Source organism: Aricia agestis, chromosome 2 (genome assembly GCF_905147365.1).
Source record: "Aricia agestis chromosome 2, ilAriAges1.1, whole genome shotgun sequence".
Taxonomy (NCBI): Eukaryota; Metazoa; Arthropoda; class Insecta; order Lepidoptera; family Lycaenidae; genus Aricia; species Aricia agestis.
Window position 1 is genome coordinate 13456063 of NC_056407.1, and position 27179 is coordinate 13483241.

General features: G+C 34.9%; 1 protein-coding gene across 2 annotated transcripts in view; it reads left to right on the forward strand.

The window, feature by feature from the left end:
• LOC121739932 (gamma-aminobutyric acid type B receptor subunit 2) overlaps window positions 1-27179 on the forward strand; it is a 148208-nt gene that overhangs the window by 49769 nt on the left and 71260 nt on the right. For both annotated transcript variants that reach the window (XM_042132554.1, XM_042132556.1), the window contains exon 2: window positions 10252-11038. In XM_042132554.1, the coding sequence (XP_041988488.1) occupies window positions 10276-11038 (763 nt within the window). In that variant the 5' untranslated portion in view covers window positions 10252-10275. The remainder of the gene's footprint in view (window positions 1-10251; window positions 11039-27179) is intronic.

Below are 27179 nucleotides of genomic sequence, written 5' to 3' on the forward strand. Positions count from 1 at the left end.
AGACAAATTTTCCACTTTTTTACTAAAAAGTGGTCTCGTGCGAGTTTCTAACGCCGGTTCTTCTCGCCGGGTTAGTTCCCGAGCCGGTGGTAGGCAACATGTAGTTCAACATTCTGAAAATATTTGATTCAAAATTATTCAGAAATAAAACAATTTTTATTTTTATTTTATTTATTTATTTATTCTAATAGTATCTAAGATTCAATAAAAAAGGTACTATAATCCATTTTCAATTAGTCAACTTCTTGTCAACAGACTTAGATAAAAGAGAAATAAAAGATAAATAATTTATCTAAATTAAATAAAAGAGAAATGAGAATAATTCGTATGTATAGGTTTGTCACTTAAAAATCTGTCATCTTCTTGAGTGTGTGTTATGTAGTGTGTGTAATGTTTTATTTGTTAAATAAATGTATGATAAAAGCATAATTTCAAAATAATATTAGTTCGATGCACTCCTTCACCATATTAGCTTTAACTGTGCAAAATTTCATTCACCTACGTTTCTGCATTTTTCGTCAAAAGGGATACAAAGTTTTTCGCTTGCGTATTAATATATAGATTATTATTGAACTTAGTTTTGTTACAGGCTTGTGTATAAACTATAAATTAGAGCTCGGCTACAGATACGGAAAAAGGTATTATAATGCAACAGAATAATTATGTTCTCTTTCTGTTAATAGTATTTAAAAATATTTTCCGCGTTTTTCTAACGCAAGAGAAAAATCCATCGACTAGATAATCTATCATATATTATGATTAAGTTCGGTGGAGAGCAATTGAGAAACAATAAAAGGATCTTCCTCGTAATATATAATTTTATTGCAATCCCCAAAAGATGACCTAAAGCGTTATGTCTATCGAATTAAGTCGCTGACACAATTTTATTCTAACACTCTTCTCGCGACGCGTAAATTTAGACCCTCCGCCCTCGGCTTTGTGTTCAAAGTCCATTGTGCGCGATACTACCCTTTCAAAATAGGCCGGGGTTGAATGTAAGAGCCCTTTTGTTCTACAAGAGGTAGCAAAGTATTGACAAGAAGAAAAATCTTTGTATAGAGTGCGGTCCGCTTATCGTTACCAATTTTGCAGCTTCTTCATACTTCAGATTTTGCCTTGACTTGGAGGGCCTTTGTCAGTAAATGTATATTTTTTTCTTAAAAATGTTTCTTTTTATTTTGTTTTATATTTTTATTTTCTTTCCAATTTAGAAGAGTTTCGAAGTGCCACGCTTAATTGTATACTCGACAGAGATCTTAAATAAGGAATATGATGATAAAAATATTAAGGATTAACTCTAAATAACTCTACATACAAATTGAAAACCTGCTTCTTCTGTTTGGGAAATCAATTTACAATACTGAAAACCCTACTTCCAAAATAAAACTACGTAGTAACTTTAATATTTCTTTTAAATATAAATATTAACTTCAAATGCAACAATAACTATTCTCACGATTCGATCGGGTAAAACCCAATTGAAATAAATTATAAAATCTATCGTATAATATTTATATCGAAGCCGGCGCAGCACCTGCGACAGCAAAATAAGGTTTTTCTGCCATAGCGGCAGTTTTAACAAATATTACGGCCTACCAAAAAAATGGGGCGTTTATTACTTACAGTATATTTTGTCATTTTCATGGTTTCATACTATAATTTTACTACAATTTTGAATGTTTGTAAAACTGTGATGTTATTCAAAGTTTTTTTGTTTTAATTTTCTTAATTTGATTATTATTTGTTAAGCTACCATGCAACTGTATTTACTTAAATCACAGCGATTCTTCTATCCTTTTGGATACAAGTACCGCTGAGACCGAGAACGCAATGCGATTGTAATACATTTCCACACTATCCATACCCGATTCAGTGTATTAATACTATGTACTATAGTTCCATACGGAACCCTTCACGTGACGTGGCGGGGTATTAATCCGATATCGGCGGAGCTTTGAGCCTAACATCCTGTCATGTTCGGCAAACCTCGTTGGCCTAGATCCGTGCCGCGCTAAATCTCCCTTTACACTTGTTAATTACGCCCATCGCCGGACAGTTATTAATTCTATTGCTGTTATGCGATTACAAATCGGCATTATCGGTTATTATCGATCGGTTTTTTACCCGGCTAGAATGTGGCAAGGTATTTAACACCCATGACCATTTTTCCCATCACTTAAACGCGCGTATTTTTTTTATTTCGCGCTTAGTAATAACAAAAATAAAGCCTATTTTATTATTATTATTATTATTAACAACGGGACTTTAAGTACGGTCGCTGCAAACAAGGGAATAGCGACATCCTAGTATTGCGCGTATCTGCGCGGAAGTTAAGGCGAGGATAAACCCCAATTTGTTATTCCGTGACTCCCGGTTTACCTAGTTCCAATATAATAACGAAGTGTTAAAAAATATGAGATATAAAGCACAATATGTAAAATACCTTAAACCATAAACATTTTAATAAAACGTAATACTTTGGCTGTAATTAATTTACAAACTCACCTCCGAAAAAACTCTATTTCATCGAAATATAAGTATTAACTAGGATAATTATACATTTTATTTGAATAAATTGTTAGTAAATGTATATTAAAATTTCTTTAACCGAACAATTTTGTTTCTTAATATTTATTTCCAAAGATATTTAAAAAAAACATGAAAAATAGAGAAGATCCGCCCTTGTTGTTACAGTTTTATGCTAAGCTAAAATGAATCTTATTGCGATGCGTATACGCTTGGTCTTTGGTTGTGTGCAAAGTTATAGTTTTTGATTGAGATTGATCCCCGCCTTAAAGGCTTGCTAACCTACTTCGGGTAAATTTTACCCTGCCACATAGCTGGTGTACGTGTTTTAAATTTTATTTTGTGTAATTTATATGGCTTTTAAATATTAATTTCGCTTTGTTTTTTGTAGTTTTCCTTCAAAATAAGTGACGAACGTATTGAATTTATGATAAATTAAGTTTTAAACGATTTTTTCGACGAGTCTGAAGTCTGAACCCTCAACTTCAGCATCAAGAAATATTCCTGGAAGAGCTGTCAGACGTCGTGAGCGTGACTGTCCCATAAGAAAGATTAGAAATATGGTTGTAAGCACTGTAAAAAAGCCATATTGTAAGGAACACGCAATATTTTTTGGCTATAGAGTCTAATATTGTAGGACAATGTTCAAAACAAAAAAAAAATTACTGATTATTAATATAATATAGTTGATTTAATTGTTTTAATAAGAATACTTCATTACTTAGGTATACGTAAAAAGTGACATTACCTTAAAATAAGAAGATGGTTTTCGAAGTTAATGCTTTTTGTTGATTGTTAGTGTCTAAACACACTAGGCCGAAGTTACGCGGCGTAAATTCCGCATGATTACGCCCGCAATGTCAAACGCATACAATATACGGACGGAACGTGACGGAATAGTGTGTCATCGGTAATTTAAAATACATTGCAGGCGTAATCATGCGGAATTTACGCCGCGTAACTTCGGCCTAGTGTGCTAAGACCCAATTTCACCAACCTCTGTTTGTTAAATCTTAACGGACCTTGGAAAATTAAACAGACTGTTAAAATACTTATGTCCCACAGTAAAAATTTAACAGCGGATTAGAAAATGCAATGTTAAGTGAACAACGAGTGAATAACATTCAATTCGTTCATTCTTGTTATAAGGCGACGAAATTGCAATGTACAAGTTTAATACGACATGTTGGCTGCAATGTGTCATTTTCACCTTATTCGTATAATACCACCAAAATTCGACCAAATTAAATAAATTTGATCGCATACATTTGTTACACTACAATAGTTCTTAATATACCAGGTCAATAATTATGATCTGTCAAAGCTGAAAACATGAATCATGATACGAACTTTTATTTACTTATTTCGGTTTGGTAATTTTGATACAAATCAGTGTATTTGCAATGTCAAGGAAAATCTGAGGGCTGAATTTTTGACAAAACTGAAAATAAATAATTATGCATAAAATGAAAAAGCATGGCGGAAACACTCAAAAGTCAAAACAGATTCTTTTATTGATATTGGATATTGTCATTGACAGTTTTTGTTTTGACTATTATAACGGCCTGTTATATATTTAACGGACCTCCCCAGCAGGATTTAAAATTTAACACCGTGTTAGGCGATTTGACATGACATTAGCGTATGGTGGAACGCTCGATAGCTCTAACAGGCCGTTAACTGATTTAACAAGCCATTATTTATTTAACATTGCTTGATGAAAGTGGGTCTTAGACACTTAAATATATTTTTTTTTGTTTTCGGTAAAATTAATATTATGTACATGTATACTTCTATACTATATATACTATAATCTTTACTAATATTATAAATGCGAAAGTATCTCTGTCTGTCTGTCTGTCTATCTGTCTGTCTCGCTTTCACGCCAAAACTACCGAACCGATTGTAATGAAATTTTGTATACAGATAGTCTAAAGCCTGAGAAAGGACATAGGCTACTTTTTTACTGGAAAAAAGCGTTGTAAGGTGGTGAAAATGCGTAAATTTGTTCAAATTACGTTAGTTCCAAAAATTCAAAATAGATGGCGCCGTGCGTCCCCTACATCGCGCTAACGCTTGCCCAAAAGTCTTTCTATAAGACGTGGTATTATCTTACATTCAGTTTCCGATTTTTTCGATTGTTATTTCTTAAATACGTTATTTAATAAATCAGTACTTTATCTATGCAGTGAGCCAGTGACATAACCTATCAATAATAAATAGTTTATGGGTAAAGTTGTGTAATTGCGGGGCTAAATAAGCTTAAAAATTTGGCGTAAAATATAAAGTTTAATTAAAAAAATTGAAATATTATTATGTGCACACTGCACAGCTGTTTTGATTTAAGGGGTACCAGGGTTTTTTTTTTTTTATAAAAGCTTTTGACACCAATTTTGTTGACATCGCGCGCTATAAACTGAAGTCCACGCGGACGAAGTCGCGGGCAACAGCTAGTAATATTATAAAGAGGTAAACTTTGTTTGTATAATTGTAATGAATAGGCTCAAAAACTACTGGACCGATTTTTTAAATTATTTTACCATTCAAAAGCTACATTATCCACGAGTAACATAGGCTAAATTTTATTTAGGAAAAAAATAGGTTTCTGTAAGATATTTGGGTTTTTCGGAGACAAGATGTAAAAAATCAACCAGAAAAGTTACTTAAACGTACGCTGCCTAAACTATAAAAGATAGAACCATAAAATGTTCTAATCAATTGTAGATCTTATAAATATTTACAGAAAAGTCCGCGACACGCTATACCTATCTATGTCGAGTGAGGCACAACAACATTTTTTTTTATTTAAAAAATCTTGAATTTTTTTGACTACATTTAAACGCGTTTATTTTACTCATGTTATTAATCCTTATCAAAATAAATTATTTAATCACTAAGTACAGTTTATGTAGATAATATTTGGTCTTTGAATTAAGTACTAAAATTGGATGTTTGGTTTTGAATAGGGAATGCAATACCGGGATACCGGGATCCCGATATACCGGGATCCCGCATGCATTTTGCGGGACTAATCCCGGTCGAAAATTTAGCGGGATCCAGCGGGACTGGCGGGATCACAAAAAAACATGATTTATACGTGTAACACTGCGCGCCGGGGTGCGTGAACTGCCTACAGGCAGCCCACTAAATAATTTACCTTCCATTCACCTATAATTCACTTTAAATGACAATTATTGTACTAACCAGCGTCACAGAATATATAATAGTACTCCGCCAGCATGGAAGCTGAGCGAGCTTTTTCAGCTGCTTGCTACCTTGTGTCGAATATCAGGAGCCATTTGGCAGATGACACAATTAATACCATAACTTTTTTGACATATTTATATTTGAGCTTGTAACGGAATCTTTTAGAACAATTTTCCCTTTATTTGAAAAAGATGAATAGTTTTTAGAAAAGATGAAAAAGGCGTGTTCTTTAGTTTTTTTTTTTTAACTTTTTTTGAGTAGTCATTTCCAAAATAAGTTCAGTTAAGTATTTATTATTTTTATATCTAAAGTCGGAAGTATTAATAAACCCTTGTAAAAAAGTTTCCGACAAAGTTTGTTCTATTTGTTTCTAAGAATAAAACTGGGTATATCAAGTAAACTCAATATACACTAATAAAACACACTTTTCTTGCACTTTTTCCACTATATTTAGATATTATTATAACTTTTAACAAATAACACGACCGGTTTCGAAATTATTCATCATCAGGTGATGAATAATTTCGAAACCGGTCGTGTTATTTGTTAAAAGTTATAATAATATCTAAATATAGTGGAAAAAGTGCAAGAAAAGTGTGTTTTATTAGTGTACAACATGAATTTCCACCAAGAACCGACAGTACAATCAATTACATATGTAAACTCAATATAACGATTTATTTTAAAAGTTTAAGTCCACCCTGCGGGATCCCGCAAATACCGGGATCCAGCGGGATTGTGATGGTTCAATCCCGCAAATACCGGGATTGAAATTATCCTGCGGGATTGCATTCCCTAGTTTTGAAGTTATGGCGAAATTAAAATATGTATTTCGATTTCTACTGCACGGCCCGTTGCGAAGTGGGCGTCATCAAGGCGGGGGTCGCGTGCGAGAGGGGAGTTTAGATCTATTAGTTCTTTTCAGAGTTAGAATATTACACGCTATTAACATTTTCTTAAATATTTGAAAATGCCTAAGAGAGCCAGGTCTCTTATATATTAGTCACTTCAATAAAATAATACGGGCAAAACAACGTTTGCCGGGACAGCTAGTACATAATATAAATATACAATATTTTTTATTTAATATCATAACCTATACCAAAAATGAATAAAATAGTAAATATTATATAATACAGCTATAATTTACATCACAGTATGAGTTACTACTTATGGGTATAATTTTCCCTGCCACATTCTTAGCGTGACTTTTTTTCATCACATTCTTGCCGGGTTAATAATGTACTTCCATTTATTCGTGACAGTGTCATGAGAAAAATTGATTCAAATTCAGATAGCAGACCAATGTTGCTCGGTCGGGTTATGTCAAGTCGATCTGTTGGTTGAGATTGACATGGCCTTACAATCACTTAGGTTCGCCATCTTGCTATGAATATGCTTCTCTAAAGAATTATTTATTCATAGGCAGGTGACGAATCTAATTGATTTAGTGAGGCCATGTCAGAGTCTTTAACCAAAAGATAACGAGTAATATTGACTTGACATAATCCGATCGAGCAACATAAGATAGGTCTACTTACCATCAGCTGTATACACTGACCTCCATTATACAAGTACGCTGGACTTATGATACCCACCTGCTTTTTGTGCCTATTTGAAGCGGAATCAGCGCCCCCAATGCGGGGGAAGAGAACTAAATCTGACGTAACCACAGACATAGATCAAGATAGATGCCGCATGTCGCTCCATTTGTATGAAAACGAGCGTGCCACTTTCTTATAGCTACGGTGACGTACCGATGATAAGAAAAGTGCCCATCGTGTCTATTTGAATTTCCGCAGCTCAATACGGCACTTTCAGGCATTTAGGCATTTTTAAAATTTCAATTGACGTCCGATTCCCATAGCAGACTAAAGAACAGACTTTCTAAAGACGAGCATTGCTCGTCGTTTGGGAGCGAGATATGGCACGCGAAGTACGGTATCTATCATGATTCATGATCTATCTGTGGGCGTAACTTGCAAATGGCCGCTTAATAGTTATTGGTCGTCATTACTAGTATTAGTTCCAAGTACTCCCACTGCTGCTATCAGCGCCAATATGGCGACTTTCAAACGTCATTTTTACGTCAGATTTAGTTCTCTTCTCTCGCATTGGGGGCGCTAATTCCGCTTCAAATAGGCACAAAAAATAGCTGTCATTTCAAAGGGTATCATAAGTACAGCGTACTTGTATAATGGAGGTCAGTGGCTGTATATGAATCAATTTTTCTCATGACAAATGACAATGTCAGAAAAATCCAGGGACAGATTTCAAACCAGTAAACAACTTAATTTTGGTCGGGCTATGTCAATATAAATTCGTTGCTATTAGTTCAATGTTAAACAAAAGTGACCAAATTACGTAGGTACCTAAGTTCTATCTATTTCAAGTTGGCGTCCGAGCTGCACGCCAACTGAGAAGTTCAGAACTAATAGTAATTAATTACTTAATAATCGGCCAAGTGCTAGTCGGACTCGCGCACGAAGGGTTCCGTACTATTATAGAGCGAAATTAGGCCAAAAATTGTTTTTGATGTTTGGGGGCCCCCTTAATTTTTTATTTTATTTTTAATATTAAGTATTATTAAATATTAAAGTTCATATACATATAACTAAGGACTTTGAGAAAAATTCAAGTACCTACCTGTTGCCATTATTGAGCAAAAAAGGCCAAAAGTTACAGCCTGGAGACAGACAGACAGACGGACAGACAGATAGACGGAAGGATATGGAAGTCTCAGTAATAGAGTCCCGTTTTACCCCTTGGGTACGGAACCCTAAAACTCTTTTGTAACATCTTTTCTGAATGTCAGTAAAGTTGAAATATGGTGTTTGAAATATACTTTAGGGTGTATAATATGTGTCCATTATAATAATATAGAGTTCACTGTGAAAGTAGCAGCGCTGAAAGAGCAATTTTTTTTTGTGATTTGTATGGGAGAACGCCCCCGCGTCATGAATTTTTCCATACATACGTGAAAATAAAAATTACTCCTTCAGCGCTACTACTTTCACAACGAACTCAATATAAGGGAGTGTGATTCACACCCTAAAGTATTTCGTTATAATCACTTATTTTTGTTACACCTGTATAATATTATCGTTGTATGCTTTCAATTAGTCTTCAATGGAAACATTAATTAAATTATTAAAACTCGCACAATTAAATCATCGAAGTTGATGCTTGAAATAACTTGATAGAAAGTAATCTTAAAGACGTTGTTGGAGACGTAGATTAAACTTTTTTATTTTGTTTGGGAAACAATAATTTTCTTTTTATATATTTCCTTAACTTTGAATACTTTAATTTGAAATTGAATTTGAATTATCTCTACAAATATTAAAATACTGCATAAAATATACTAGAGCAGTATTTCCCAAAGTGTGGGCCCGCGACCCATTGGTGGGTCGTGGGTAGATTTTGGGTGGCCCTGAAACTACAGAATGATTGTCGTACTCGTTTGATTGTCATTACTCGTTTGTTCGTCGTCGTGGGTGCATGCGGGACGGGGGCCGGGCAAATGTAATTGTTTATGTAAGCTGACGATGATGATAATATTATGGTGGTGAACTACGATAAGAATTAACGGGTAAATGCTGCAGTAGCAACAACATACCGCCGCTTTTTTGTCTTATGAGTTATGACACATGGTGAGCCGCGAACTTTAAACTTTCTTGTAGATGGTTCGCGGTACCGACAAGTTTGGGAAACACTGTACTAGAGGATATATCAAGTTCATTTCCTGCTCTGGTCTTGTATTATCTTCAAGGTGAAGGGCGCTGACACGCACTTTATGTAAACAATCATAAGGCCTCTAAATATACTACATAATAAATAGGCATGTTACTTATTAGGTAAATCTTTATATTCCATGAAAGAGTTGACGAAATTTTCAAGTCAGTTCACATTTCATCGTCACTAGGATCTGCGATTGCGCGAGATGCGATTTTTATATGGGCAATTTGAAATTAGAACAGACAACACTGAGGACAACACAAACACATCTGCGTCCACTTAAAAAAATATATGTGTATCTTTTTTAATAATGTGTAGTAATTAAATTTGAATTTTGACCCTAACTGATTCTAAGGATAAACACGAACGGAGTGAATACTCTAATATTATGTATTCAAGAATCAACTTATTCAACAGTACTTGGGCAACAAACGTATTTTGTTATTTCTTTGTAATAAATACTTCTTCGTAAGTTAGTTCCTAATAAAAGGCTCGTAAAAACTGGAAAACCTGTCCGGGGCATTAAAGTTTAAGGGGCTCGTTTCAGCAAACAAATGATAAATGAATTTCTTTCTCGTCCGCCATGCAAATATAATCTGAAAGTTCTGCGAAGTAAAATGTGAAATACGTTATTTGGAATCTCCATATTTAAGTTGAATCCTAATGTAATGTCTTCGTGAATAAAGCTTATTTAGATTTTATTTTACTCGTATGTATATATATATATATATATATATATATATATATAGCTGATATTTAAGTGTATGTGTTTTGTTACAGATATTGCGGCGCTGACGGCTTGTGATGAGGTTTACGCCCCCCTGGTGTTCCCCCCTTAGCCCCCTCTACTCCCCACTCTCTAGACCCACTACAAAAAACTCCAAGTCCACCCTCTCTTTGCCTTTGATAATATTATTCATCCCCATACTCCAAACACAGACTTTCGACATCCCGCGAGTCAACGACATGGCCGATATCAGCAGGAGCGAAGGAATCGACGAAATCGAGCAAACTCCTGATGTCCTAATCGATAGCGCATTCAACAGGAATATAATATTTACAAAATACCAAACGCTCCTAAACAGAATCAGAAGAAAAGCTAATATATATAGCAGTAATGAGAATATTATAGAAAACTATAAGTCACTGTTGCCTAAATTTATACACAAATCCCAAAGTTTTAGTAATATTTCCGAAGTAGATCTACCTAGCGGTATAACTAACGCTGTGCCAAACGATATATCAGATTTAAATTTTAAGATACAAAGGCTAGGCCACAGTCGTCCGTTTGCGAAGAGGTTACATAGGGGCAACCCCGTTATCGTCGATCTCAAACAGGAGACTATGGGTAAATTAAAGATAGACGACGCCACGAGACAGAAAATATACCACGACTACTCATCGACGTTCCTGAGAAACGATTCCCTACACACTCAGGAAGGAAAAAGCCCGGAGATATCAGAAATGAAAAGTAATAGAAATGATACCACAAAGTTGCAAGCAAAAACCTTCGGTCACGAAACAAATTCAACAATTTATTCCTATTCAGATTCGAGTACGTCTTCTGGTAAGTAACAACAATTAATTCGATTGAAATAAACTAGAGATCACACAATAGTCGAAATTCGACCTCAAGTAAAGTTTCAAAGGATCATGGGCATTTTGGTAAGTCTCAACAGAGATAAAATATATACCATTAGATAGCTCTTAGTCAGTAGGTAAAAAAGTTATATGGCGCCCAGCCCCTAACAACTGTATTTTTTGAAATAATGTACAGTCAACGTACAAGGCCGTTACCGACGTAGTTTTTGTCGTCTATGTGGTAAGATTTATTCACGCTTAGAAAGTTACGAATGTCTTGTCTTAGACAGTACACCTTAGATTTACGCTCACAGTAGTAGTTTTGAGGGAGGGCCTCATACTTCTCACGCTTGGACAGCGGAGCAGGTAACGATGACAGAACAGAAATTATAAATAGAAGATAAGTGTGTAGACATAAGACTGTTTATTGTATAAATTGTATTAAGAACATAAATCCGTCAACTTAAAATCAGGGACAAGAGCATTATGAAATAAATAAAAAATCCTCCCCGTTTGATATGTAGGGGAGGTACCTTAAAAAATATATATTTTTAAGATCTTTTACACCATTTTGTCGGCATCATTAATATGTGCATTCGTGCCGAATTACAGCTTTGTAGGTCCTACAGTCTCGTACACACGTAGTCGCGGACACACAGACGGACGGATAGACGGACAGACGGATGAACGGACGGACAGACCGAAACTATAATATATAAGGGTTCCTTGTTGACTATGGAACCCTAAAAATAATCATGCTATAATGTTAAACGTGATGTTATCAGCATGAAATGTATGAGCGCTGATGTCACTTTTAACATGGCTTTACTCAAAAAGTAAAATGAATCTTGACAAGCGCCCTATTTGTTATTAATGTACATGGGTATACCTTCCTAAAAATATAGAATCCATTCCTATTGAGCCCTATACCAGAGCCCATACATTTTTGCCCATCATCATTTCAATGCTTTTCTATAATCAAAGGCTTTTCTATTGATAATATTCTATCAAAATATTGACTTTTTTCTGCGACAGGTTCAGATTAGTAAAGTCAAATGATGACATACTGGCCGTGTAATAATTGTGTTACATGCTAGGGTTCGAGGATTTGGAGAGAAAAGACCTGGTGACTCTCTTGAAGACTTTATTCACTAAGTCTAGGTCACACAAGTCCAAACACTAATCACTAGGTCCAATCACTAAGCACTATCACTGTCCTAGGTCGTAGCCAAGTCGCAGATTTCACTGGTTCACTCACTATTTGTCACTCCGAAATCGCCTCGAAGATCGCTCAGATCGAACTGAATTGCCGAGCCGTCTACCTGCGGCTTTTTATATGGCGAGACGAATTCCAGAAAGTTCCCGATACACGTAAACAAGTAAACAAGTGTCGGAACTTTCTAGGAGGCTCGAGCATGTACCACAATAAACATAAACAACTAAACACGTAAACAAAATAAACCGGTAAACACGTAAACAAAATAAACCGGTAAACACGTAAACAAGACACTTCTAGAAAGTTCGAGCACAGTCTATTCGAGTATGTACTAGCGCACCTAACGCCATCTAGTACTGAGTAGGGGATTTATGTTGCCTGTGTTCCCTCGGTAAGTTTTGCTGGTTTGTCGCTAGATGGCACTACGTCTCCGTATACCATGTACCGTAACAATTGTCTCATGCAGTATCTACACTACTATTATAAAGAGGAAAGATTTGATTGTTTGTTTGTCTTGAATAGGCTCCGAAACTACTGGACCGATTTGAAAGATTCTTTTACCATTGGAATCCTACATTAATTTTGCTGAACATAGGCTAAATTTCATTTTGGAAAAAAATAGGGTTCCGTAAGATATTTGGGATTTTAGGACGCAAGGTGTAAAAAATCAACCAGAAATGTTACTTTTCTCGCGTACGCTGCCTAAACTATAAAAGATAAAACCATACAATGTTCTAAGTAATTGTAGATCTTTTAAATATCTACAAAAAAGTCCGCGACACACTATACCTATCTATGTTGAGTGAGGCACAATAACCATTTTTTTATTAAAAAATCTTGAAATGTTTTTGGACTACATTTAAATGCCTTTATTTTACTCATGGCATCAATTCTTATCAAAATAAATTATTTCATTACTAAGTACAGTTAATGTAGATAATATTTGGTCTTTGATTGATTAAAATTGGACGTTTGGTTTTAATGTTATGGCGAAAATAAAATATTACGATTTCTGCTGCACGTTGCGAATTGGGCGTCGTCAAGACGCGCCGCGCGGGTGTGCTCGCCCGGAGAGTCCGATAAATATCGATGTATCGATATATCGATATTTTTTTTCAATTTCGACATCCCTATAATACGACACTTTGACAGTTTATGTACCTCGGAGAACCGGAACATAAAATGGCGGACCGGCCACAGTATTCTGATTTGGTAGAGACCATTATGCCGAGTCCACTCTACAAAAGTCAATGGTCACAGTATAGCAATATGACTATTGCTATACTGTGGTATTGTAGTGTGTGTAATGTTTTATTTGTTAAAAAAAATGTATGCTAAAATCATAATTTCAAAACTATATAAGCTCGATGCATTCCTTCACAATCCAGTTATAGTTTATAGGGATAAACTATAACTGTGCAAAATTTTATTCACCTATGTTTCCGCATTTTTCGTCAAAAAGATACAAAGTTTTTTGCTCGAATTATTATAGATAAAGTAGACAGATTATCTAGTAAGAATATTTATTTATAATATGATTACTTATCTTTGCTCAGTACAATCATGTATAGAGATACTCGAACCACGACTCGAAATACTATGGAAGACTTTGAATATTATAATAATGATTATGATACTAGCGATTCATAAATCGAATAAAGATAATCGCACACAATATCATTATATTTTCATACGTTTAAAGCGTACGAAGTGTATCAACCATCATTCTCTAACGGAATGTAAAAAAAAAACAATAGAAATATTAACAGCAGACAAAATATTTACAACTATCCTATGTCCTTTCCCGGGACTCAAAGTATCAGCGAAATCGGTTTAGCGGTTTGGGCGTGAAGAGGTAACAGACATACACACAGACAGACAGACACTTTCGCATTTATAATATTAGTAAAGATCACAAATAATTTATATTATAATTCAGAATACTTTGAATATTTCAAAATGGAGAATGTTACTAGGTATGCCAAATTACTTGAAATTTTATCACAGTAAAAATTTAATGTTTTTCACAACCGAAATTACATTTCGGTTGATTTCATGACAGTTAAATTAAGGTTTACCATATATATAATATAATATGACGTATAAAAATAACTACTTACTAGATATCGTTCAAACCAATTTTCGTTGGTAGTTTTTATAGTAATGTACAACATATATTTTTTAGATTTATCGCGCCCCTACTTTAGAAGTTAGATGGGGGGGGGGGGGGGGGGGGAGAAACACACTTCACCACTTTGGAAGAGTCTCTCTCGCTAACTTTTCACATAAGAAAAAAATGATATGAGAAATCTCAATATGATTTTTGAAGACCTATCCATAGATATCTCACACGCATAGGTTAGATGAAATTATAATTTTTTGTTTTAGTTGTACCTATGGGGGCCCCTAAATTTTTTAATATTTTTTCCATTTTTGTAGCAAAATCTTAATGCAATTCACAGATTACATCTACTAAGCAAGTTTCAATAGTTTAGCTCTTATAGTTTCGGAGAAAAATGGCTGTGTCATACGGACGCGGACAGACAGACAGACAGACATGACGAATCTATAACTTATAAGGCTTCCGTTTTTGCCATGTGGCTACGGAACCCTAAAAGATAGGCCAACATTGTGATTTTTATATTTTTATATCCTTAAATTTTATTTTATTTTAATATCTAAGTTTATCATAATATTAATACGCGAACGAAAAACTTTGTAACCCTTTTTACGAAAAATTATATGGTGAAGGAGTGCATCGAGCTAATATCATTTTCAAATTATGCTTTTATCATACATTTTTTTAACAAATAAAACATTACACACACTACAACACACACACACATGAGAAATGACAGATTTTTGAGTGACAAGCCTATACATACGAATTATATTTATGGTTGAAGTTTCTTGTTCCCCCGTACTTAATACAGGATAATTCCTACCGCTTTTTATTTGTTACATGTTCGTATTTTTAATAAGTTGTACATGGCTTTTTACATTAACTATATTACTATTTTTATATACTAAAATAATTTACATTATATTCATACACTGTTTTATACATTGCCTTTTTTATCCAACTTTAACATTAAGTATTTACATACGACATTTTTTCATTCACGGTTTTTTATTTTATACAATAATTTTTCTTAATTATCCTTTACTTTTCCATTTACATCACAATTTTTACATTAACTATTTAACATTTACAATATTTGTAAGTTCTAATATTCTTACACATTGTTTATTTTATACATTTCAAATCCTTTACATTTATTTTACATTCAGTTTATGCACTTTCTTCAAACTACGGTTTCATACATGTATAATCCACGGTAGATCTTTTTATGGGATCTCAGTTCGAGCGGATCTTAGCCTATTAATATAGCTGTAAATGTAGAGCCGTTTTCGTGAGTGTCAATAACAATTTGTCTCCATTAGTTCATAATACAGAATAAATACAATATAACATAAGATGAAATACACAGTGATAATATTTATAATTACATGAATAACTTTTTACAACAGTAGACATTTTTACTTTTGCTTTATTTCAAATAAATGCCAAGTAATAATATATATATATTTTTTTTTTCATATATATTTGGAGCTGAAACATACATATTTTATAATTAACTATATTCATATATTTTAAATTATATCATATATATTGGTTGAAGTCTGTTGACAACAAGTTGACAAATTATAAATGGATTATAGTTTTTTTTATTGAATCTAAGATACTATTAGACAATACTTACACGGCCAGTCTGAGATCAGTTATGTCCCAGAGACAAGAGTTGAAAAAAAATTATAAAGTCAATATTTTTAGTAGTCCTAATGTCGTTGAAACTAAGGTCGAATTTCGACCATTGGGCGATCTCTAGTATAATATTAATACGTGAGCCAAAAACTTTGTAACCCTTTTTACGAAAAATGGGGAATCGTAAGTGCATGAAATTTCGCACAGTTATAGTTTATATAGAGGAGGAGTGCATCGAGCTAATATTATTTTAAAATTATGCTTTTATCATATTATATATTTTTAACAAATAAAACGTTACACACACTACAGCACTACTACTACGAAAGAAAGAGAGAGTGAGCTTGTGTACTGCGCACACACTTGGGCACTATAAAATTACTCCTGCGTAACTGGCCTGGTTTCAATGAAACCGGCCACCATCACCGAAACCGGTGTGGGAGTTATTATTATAATTATAGTCATCTGAACAGTCATGATTTCATTTGTACTTTACAGCTCACATTTTAAGGCCTCTATCGAATGCATTTTGACTAAATGCTCAGCAAGTTGTTGCGCCCATACAAAATTTTGATTCACGTGAGCACATAAATATTGTAATTTACATTTAAAAGTATTTCCGTAAATATAAATGAGTCGTTACAGTGGCTTTAGAGCTTCATGAATTATAATTGTAGGATCATAGTTATTAATTATTATTACTAACCCTCATTTACAATCTACTAACGCAACATTGCGCAATTATTTCCGTGCGTATTCGCTACGAGCAGGAAGATTTGACTACAATAATAATTATTAGTTACCAATTATTATTTTATCAATATTTTAATAAATATCCCACGGTCAAGTAAAGCTGAAACTACTATTAATGATATTAAAATTACTTAAGTACTTGGTGTACACAGTTATAATTTTAATTTTTGTGATATTAGTATTAGCTTTAATTTCAAGGTATTATTTGTTTAAAAACCAAGATCTTTATTGTTACACACATATTTTTATCATTATCATTTATCACCATATTCACTAAATCTCATCTCGTCTAATTTTTGTCGCATACGCACGCTGTACTTCACCTGTCATTAGAACTCATTTTATCTGTAAACAAATTTTATGTACAAAAAATGTCACAAATGCTGTTCTGTTGGTGAGTCTATAAAAATAAATAAATAAATAAATATTCACAAACAATTAGTAATTTTAGCACTTATTGTGTATAATAATAATTAAGTAATTTACATTATATCTGTTATTATTAGCAATTCTTAAAAGGATAAGTACATAATTATAATAATATGTAGGTACGAGTATATCAATAAATAATCGGCTAAGTGCGAGTCGGACTCGCGCACGTAGGGTTCCGTACCATTACAGAGCAAAATTAGGCCAAAAATTGTGTTTTCTGTATAGGAGCCCCCTTAATTTTTTATTTTATTTTAATATTATTATTAAATATTAAAGTACACATATTATTAAGGACTTACAGAAAAAATCAAGTACCTACCTGTTGTAATGTATGTATGTTGACATTGTATAATTTTAAGTTACAACATTGTAAACCTTATTTTAAGAGATAAATTTTTCTCACTTTTTTTGGTAAAAAAGTGGGCCCCGTGCGAGTTTCTTACGCCGGTTCTTCTCGCCGGGTTAGTTCCCGAACCAGTGGTAAGCATCATGTAGACGTTCAGAGAACATTTGCAAAAAATTATTCTAAATAAAAAAGTTTGAGTTTGAGTTTGTTGCCATTATCGATATCTAAGAGCAATAAAGGTAAAAAAATCACGTTTGTTGTATCGGAGCCCCCCTTAATTATTAATTTTATTTTGTTTTTAGTATTTGTTTTTATAGCGGCAACAGATATAAGTACACAATCTGTGAAAATTTCAGACCTCTAGCTATAACAGTTCTTGAGTTACAGCCTGAAGACAGATGGACAGACGGACAGACGGACAGACGGACAGACGGACAGACGAACAGACTTCGAAGTCTCAGTAATAGGGTCCCGTTTTTACCCTTTGGGTACGAAACCCTAATAATCGGCCAAGTGCGAGTTGGACTCGCGCACGAAGGATTCCGTAGCGTTAGAGAGCAAATTAGGGCAAAAATTGTGTTTTTGTATGGGATTTAATTTAATTTTTAATTTTATTACATGCCCATCGCCTAAAAGTGTTAAGACTGACCTGGTGGTCAGTCTAAAGTTAAGACTGACCACCAGGTCAGTCTTAACTTTAGACTGACCACCAGCGGATGGGCATGTAAAAGGGTAAAGGGTAGTAAAGCAAATGTTTTTCAACCTTTTTTATGATGAGACCCCCTTGGTATGAAAAAAATTATTTTAAATTTTCAAAAATCCTCCCAATCATATAATCAAGTATCGATTATATAAATATTTTTTGGTTTTTTAGCAACATAGTTCTTTTAACCTCTGGCGACCCCCCTGCATAAGCTATGTGACACCTCAGGGGGTCGCGACCCACAGGTTGAAAACACCGGTCTAAAGTCAATTCAGGGACGCCGATCGAATTATCGGGGCTAAAATGGTCGCTTTGGAGAATCATGTTGTGAGTCATAATATGTTTTTTTTTTAAATCGCAAAATGCAAGTACTAATTTGACATTTGTCAGTTTGACAGTTTTGACAATTCATTTGCTTAATTGATTGAGACGAATTGCTAAATGTGACCAATTTAGCCCCGCAGGTCGAACTGCGTCAGTCCGACCGCATTCTATCGGTCGTCTGTATACAAGGCCTCCATAGTCCTAACCAAACTCAGAAACAACATTCGTCAAAATCAAAGCTCCAAGTAAAGAGCCAAACTCCACAGTCCACTACATAAACCTCAAAGAGTTTGCGTTATTTGCAATGTATGGGATGATGATACAATATCATTAATTGGCATTTGGCATTGTATACGGTCTCCAACGAATCCTGTTACGTGTTCACGTTTGGACGGTTGGACCTTATTATCATAGTAAAAAGGTTGCGAAATTTTAAAAGTACCTTGTATCAGAAAAAACACTTAAAAATTAGTATTTTTGTGGGTTTTGTAGTTTTTTATTTAGTAGGTATAACGGAATGGAACGAAGTTATTTCTCGTATTCAAAAAACCTGTAAGTATACAAATACTTACATTAAAAAAATTATTAAAAAAAACGCCATCTACTGACGCCCAGGAATACTCACTATCAACGCAGTCGCCCTCTGCCCCTAACTTGCAGGTAAGTACTAATAAAAAGTGTCGATGTTAAATCAAGGTCAAATATCGTTCTGTCTAGTCTTCAGATTTACGCCGAACGAGCGATAAGGAACTTCGTTCCAAGTTAATACGTGGGAGAGCCATGCTTCGGCACGAATGGGCCGGCTCGACCGGAGAAATACCACGTTCTCACAGAAAACCGGCGTGAAACAGCGCTTGCGCTGTGTTTCGCCGAGTGAGTGAGTTTACCGGAGGCCCAAACCCCTATCCTATTCCCTTCCCTACCCTCCCCTATTCCCTTCCCTTCCCATCCTTACCCTCCCCTATTACCCTGTTCCCTCTTAAAAGGCCGGCAACGCACTTGCAGCTCTTCTGATGCTGCGAGTGTCCATGGGCGACGGAAGTTGCTTTCCATCAGGTGACCCGTTTGCTCGTTTGCCCCCTTACTTCATAAAAAAAAAATCGAAATATGGAAATATTTCGATAAAATATTATTGAGTCAGTGCAACAACTGTGACCAAATATCATAAAATCTAAACATACTTAGTTATAGCTCATAATATATGGATATAGTCTATTTTTAAACCAAACCAGTACCTAGGTTCTTTTTCGGTTACTAAACTACAGGCACATTGATAGTTCAATTTACATTTCAACTCCCTATATGGAGCTTAGGTATCATAATATTATTTAATGTAGGATAAAAATAGGGAAAATTTAATTACCGTTTCGAGTTCAGCGTCGACCACTTGTGATCCAAGGTAACCTTTTTAATAGATCTTTACTTGGTACTACTAATATATATTATATTCTGTGTCTTTACGAAGCAAAGGCTAAGGACGTTGCGATTCCAACGCGTTTACACACAACAATGTTTTTAATATGACTAACTCATTAATGGCCAAAGGAACAAATTTAGTTACACCTACAAATAAAATAAAAATTCCATTTATTGATGTAAATTTTTAAAAATTTATCTAAAATATTATTTATGCGGAAAATATTTGCATAATCATTGTCAGTATTAGACACAACATAAAAAAAGTAATGAAATAATATTTACTGCCTTTAAGTTCAAATAATTCCTAACTTGTGTAAAGTAATATTTTAGTCCATAATTGTTGTCACGGTGTGTCGGGGGACCGCTAATGTAGATGTTTGCTTTGAGATTTCACTTATCATTATAGTTTAAGGATCAATCAAATTCTGTTGACAACAAGTTGACAAATTGAAAATGCATTATAGTTTTTTATTATTATTGAATTTAAGACACTATTAGACAATGCTTACACGGCCAGTCTGAGATCAGCTAAGTCCCAGAGACAAGAGTTGAAAAACAAAAAAGATAAAGTCAATATTTTTTACAAAATATAGGTAGTAGTCCTAATGTCGTTGAAACTAAGGTCGAATTTCGACCATTGGGCGATCTCTAGTACGGTATCTTTAAACGAGCAATTCTTGTATAAAATTTAATATATACCTATTATAATTGGAATCTCGGAATCGGCTCCAACGATTTTCATGAAATTTAGTATGTAGGGGGTTTCGGGGGCGATAAATCGATCTAGCTAGGAATCATTTTTAGAAAATGTCATTTTATTCGTGTTGTATCGAATACCGAGCAAAGCTCGGTTTATTTTTATATCACATACACTTAATAATAAATCATTCGCTTACAATATTATGATTAGTTGGATAATATCTTATACTAAATATACAGGCTGTAACAAAAACAAGTGATAATACTTTAGGGTGTGTACATGTTCATTGTAGAGAGTTCACTGTGAAAGTAGCAGCGCTGAAAGACCAAAACTTTTTTTCACTTTTGTATGGGGAAACTCGTGATGCTCGGGCCCTTGCCCATACAAAAGTGAAAAAAAAATGTTCGTCTTTCAGAGCTGCTACTTTCACAGGGAACTCTCTACAAGGAACATGTACACACCTTAAAGTATTATCATTAGTTTTTGTTACATACTGTATAAACAATGTAACAAATTATAAGATAGCCAGCAGGGCCTGTCAGACCCGCATCAAACCCATACAACTGACAAAGTACAGAAAACATATTTTATAGTTAATCGTTTTTCGCTCGTTCTATATAAGTAAGCTGTAAAACTAAAAATATAAAATTTTAACCGACTTCCAAAAAACGAGGAGGTTATATATTCGGCTGTGGATATATAATATATTTTTTTTGTATGTTCAACGATTGCTCCGCCGTTTGTGAACCGATTTTCGAAATTTTTGTTTTGTTGTATTAGGTTTCTCTCCAATTTGGTACCATGTTCACAAAGTGGTGACCATGAGCAATCGAGGGAACTCCTCGAAATTTATATGGAAACATATAGTGATTTTGGTTTTATAAGAAGCATCCTAAGCATATGTTACCAAAACGCAAGATTTTGCACCGAGGTATATTATGGTTCCGAAGATACTAAGAGAACTCCGGATTCCTTATAAATACAAGTTTTTGCGCTGTTTTAAGAACTGAAAGCATATGCTACTATGCAAATTACATTCATCATCATCATCATTATTACCACGTCAGGATGGTATGGACGTTGGCGATTCACTCAGCGCAAACGACTCTACAGCTGATGTCGATGTTATACATAGAGCAACATAAAATATAACAACAAAAAGCCAACATATGACATACAGGGACTAATATTGCTATACTGTGACGCGGTATTCCCAGGCGGTCACCCATCCAAGTACTAACCGCGCCCGACGTTGCTTAACTTCGGTGATCGGACGAGAACCGGTGTATAATTTTATCAGAGCTTTTATCTATAGGTACTAATATTATAAATGCGAAAGTATCTCTGTCTGTCTGTCTCGCTTTCACGCCAAAACTACTGAACCGATTGTTATGAAATTTTGTACACTTAAGTGTAAGTTAAGTGTAAGTTTTAACTTATCACTAACGATATGCGATGCAATTTTCACGAGGGTAATTGAAATACAAGTGTCCTTAGAGCTTTTAAAACAAAAACTTCTCGCTGTTTGCTCGCTAAAAATTAAAACAGAACACTCACAAAATGAATAACATTTTCATTTTCACAAAGCTGACAGTAGCATCAGTATCGCCCCCAACTCTCTTTCGTTCGCCGTTGCGCCAAGACTCGTTTATCGCGCGGGTACCGTACATTCTTACAGGATAAATAGTATCCTATGTCCTTCCCCGGGACTCAAAGTATCTCCATGCCAAATTTCATCAAAATCAGTGCAGCGGTTTGGGCGTAAAGAGGTAACAGATAGACAGATACGCTTTCGGATTTATAATATTAAGTATGGATTTCCTTTACCGGGAATCAAAGTTTTTTATATGCATACGTTTCATCGGTTCAGTGGTTTAAGACTGAAGAGTTAACAGACTGACAGACAGACACACTTTCTCATTTATAATAGTAGTACGGATTTCAAACGGCTATGTAAAAAGTTATATGTTATATAAAAGTCTAGCCTAATTAATATTTATCATCATAAAATTTAATGTTTTTCTTTAAAGATTTGTCAGACACATAAGTGAGAAGCCAAAAATTTAATTATTCCTTAGAACAATTAAATTTTTAAAGGCCCTTAGGCCTGTTTCACCGCTTTCTGATAAAGTGCCTAATAGGTTATTCACAACTTTTTTCAACAAAAGATTCTCCATACTTGATGTGTCAAGTTAATTGGTGGATAGACTTATCAGGAAGTGGTGAAACAGGCCCTTAATGTAATTTTTGAACGTCACCATATCTTCTATACATCTATGTAGGTACATATAAATAAAATTGGAGTGTATGTTTGTAATATGAAAGAACCATTTTTTACTACATGCATATTAATGTATATATAGGGTACAGACACCAAAACGACATTTTTTTACATTTTTTGTCTGTACTTATGACGTCGGTCTGTCTGTCTGTTTGTTCCAGCTAATCTCTGAAATGGCTGGAGCGATTTTGACAGGACTTTTTAGGCACATAGCTGATGTGGTATAGGTATAGGAATAAGTTAGGCTACTTATTAATAGACTTCCGAAAAGGAGGAGAATATAATATATTCTCCTCCTTTTCTCTCCCTAAAAAACTGAAATATTATTTCAGTTTTTTAGGGTTCCGTAGCCAAATGGCAAAAAACGGAACACTTATAGATTCGTCATGTCTGTCTGTCTGTCTGTCCGACCGTATGTCACAGCCACTTTTCTCCGAAACTATAAGAGCGATACTATTGAAGCTTGGTAAGTAGATGTAGTCTGTGAACCGCTTTAAGATTTTGATACAAAACTGGAAAAATTATTAAAAATTTTAGGGGTCCCCATGGGTACAACTGAAACAAAAAAAAATTATTTCATCTATTACCTATATGCGTGTGGGGTATCTATAGATAGGTCTAGTCTAAAAAAAATATATGATGTACATTACTATAAAAACTACCAACGAAAATTGGTTTGAACGAGATCTAGCGAGTACTTTTTTTTATACGTTATAAATGGCAAACCCCCATCGATCGTGGAATAACGAGACACAATAGTTTATCTATTGTTATCGCGGCCGGATGCGGCCGCTTAGGGCTTCATGAATTAAATTAATTTTCATAAAATCAACTGAAATACAAGGTGTAACAAAAGTACTTTAGGGTGTGTATGTGTTCCTTGTAGAGAGTTCACTGTGAAAGTAGCATCGCTAAAAGACCAAATATTTTTCACTTTTGTATGGAAAAACTCGTGACGCTGGGGCACTTGCCCATACAAAAGTGAAAAAAATTTTTGGCATTTCAGGGCTGCTACTTTCACAGTGAACTCTCTACAAAGAACACGTACACACCCTAAAGTATTATCACTTAGTTTTGTTACACCCTGTATAAAAATAGATCAAAAACTTTTTAATTTCATAAAAATAAACCTTATTGCTGCTGCGGAATTGCACTTGCACTTGGCCGGTTTTTTTTATTTATAATGGTTCGCGGACCATTCCGGCATTTGTGGCCCGATTTCCAAAATTATTTTGTTGTTGAATGAGATATAGACCAAATTTGGTAACATGATCACAAAAGTGGTGATCTGATGATGTAATCCATGAGAAATCGATGGGACGCCTTGAAATTTATATGGCCAAACACTCCAAAAATAAATGTAAACATAGCAAGTTCACCTTCAAGGATAGACATAATATTTTATGGTGAGCTTTTTTGTAGATCTAGAAAAGGAGAATATTTCCGCCATACATTCTTTTGTTATGTCCCATATCATAGGGCTTAGGCAGCGTTTTCGTCAAAGATCCTAGATGGCTTAATTTTTTCCGACACCTGTTTACTCAAATGCAGAAACTAAACAAATTAAATATGCCTAAACCTCCCGAAAAATCATTATTTCGATTGAAAAGCGTACCGTGCAGTGGATTTTGAGTTTACCACGATCAGACATACAGACAGACAGAAGTAAGGACTTTGTTTTATAACATGTAGTGATTAGCACATTCGCTGCGTTGTGAGGCATTTATACCACATACGCGTACTATCGCCCAGTGCGGGGACAATTTGCTGCAAATTCCCTCTGGTGCGGAGCTCGTATTTCAGTACTAAGTGTATGAATAAAACAAATGTATAGATGTGATGACCTACTTAAACTGTTTACAATTTATAAATAAAAATATGATGAGGCGGAAAGACCACACACCGCTCTGAAACAGTAAAATAACTTTTCTGTGCGTATGTGTGGCGTATCTGCCTCACGAGGGTATGTGGTGTTCCCGCCCCTCACCGCACTGTCGAATTAGGTCAGTGTTTACATAATATTAGGAACAGTGTTGCGCTACGCTTGCGCATGAATTAATTATTTATTGTTATATTAATGTATTATTATAGTCATAGTATAGGTATAGGTAGGGAATGGAATAGGGTAGGGGATTGGGCCTCCGGTAAACTCACTCATTCGGCAAAACACAGCGCAAGAGCTGTTTCACGCCGGTTTTCTGTGAGAACGTCGTATTTCTCCGGCCGAGCCGGCCCATTCGTGCTGAAGCATGGCTCTCCCACGTATTGCAACGGTTATAATCAAAGCGCACGGAAGTGCGCAGGCCAAGTTCCAGCAGGCCGTGCGCATGCCGTGCACTATTTACAAGAACCGTTTCGACGCACTTTTGACCCCCCTGACTTAGTGTTGGTAAAAATAGCATTAGCAATAATAATTAATTGTTAAATGCCTATAAGCAATAATTAAATTAATCGTACTTGCTAAAAAATACGATTGCAAATATTATCGTGCGCAGCAACAGTCTGCGATCATGATCACGTGCGCACTGTTTCGCACTGCGGTGGTAACTGTTAATGAATTGGTATTTTTTCACTCGATACGTAATAATACACGACACCAGCGGTGCAATGCGAACCGATAATTCACGATGCCGCGTTAATGAAATTAATAGAAAATAGCATTAATTCCCCCTGTATCTCAGTGTCTATTGCGAGTGCAAAGATAAAATTAAAGCTACGTAATTATAAACTAGTATTTAAGCAGTATACCCAATTTTGTAGGTAAAGCTTTGGTAGATCCTAAAATATGTTCCTGAAAAAATTGCTAATTTTGGCACTCACTCACTCACTGACCGGTAATCAAAACCGCTAGGCCACTTCCAATTGTCTTAGCGTTATGAAATTTGGCACACAGGACGTGTGTTATGTTATGTGTAAATTACCAAAAAATTGAGTAATTTAAGAAATCGGTCAAGCGTGAGTTGGTTCATCTACGAAATTCAGAGGCCACTTCCAATTGTCCTAGCGTTATGAAATTTGGCACACAGGTCGTGTGTTATATGTAGATTACCAAAATATTAAGAAAATTAAGAAATCAGTCAAGCGTGAGTCGGCTCATCTACGAACTTTAGATAAAAAGTCTTATGTACCAGTGATGCAACGAGAATACGATAACGAGCGCTATCTATCGAAAGTATTGTTTATATCGGGCGTGGCATAAAAAGAAAAAATAAGTATGATTTCTTGAAAAAACATAGAAATCCCACCAAAAACATACCTGTTAAAATGGGGCCAAATTTATATCGGCTAATTGTAACCTAAAAAAAGAGTTAAAATCAACTCAATGCCAAGTTTAGATGCACTTCATCGATTGCAATCATCTTCGTCAACAGCCTGATCCATCATACTTCTAAATTTGAACTTAACAAGTATGTTTTTGGTGGGATATAATAATATACATGGTGTTACCTTCACGCCCCAACCATTGCGAAACCAAAGAATGCGAAAAAAATATGTGCCTTGAATGTTTTTATTCATTCACTAACTGTTGCCCGCGACGTCGTCCGCGTGGACTTCAGTTTATAGCGCGCGATGTCAACAAAATTGGTATCAAAAGCTTTAATAAAAAAAACCCTGGTACTTACTCCTTAAATCAAAACAGCTGTGCAGTGTCAGTAGGGTTGCTGAGGCTTCCTCTTCCGCTTCCTCATAATGAGGAAGTTCCGCAATATTTTGGGTTCTTCTACCGTTACCGCATCCTCATAAATAAAAATAAAAAAATCCTCTTCCGCTGTCGCTTCCTCAACATTTAAGAGGAATTTATGAGGAATTTCACTGCGCATGCGCGTCGCGTATCCATATTTTTTATGTGCGTGTGTTGTGTATGTTACTGAACTCCTCCTTAATTGCTGGAACGATTTTGATGATTCTTTATTGTATGTGTTTTGAGAATGGTTTAGATTCATAGTTGGGTCCACTGGAAAATGCCCTTTTAATTATTTTTTGTGTAATGTATGTACCTAGTTATGGATAGACGGAACAAAGACTTTTGGGTTGGGTCCGCTAGTATTTATAATTTCCTATCATCCTCTTCCTCATCTGCTTCCTCTTCCGCTTCCTCATCCGCATCCTCTTCCTAAAAAAATATCCTCTTCCTCATCCGCATCCTCTAAATTTGCGCGTGAAAATTCCTCTTCCTCCTCTTCCTC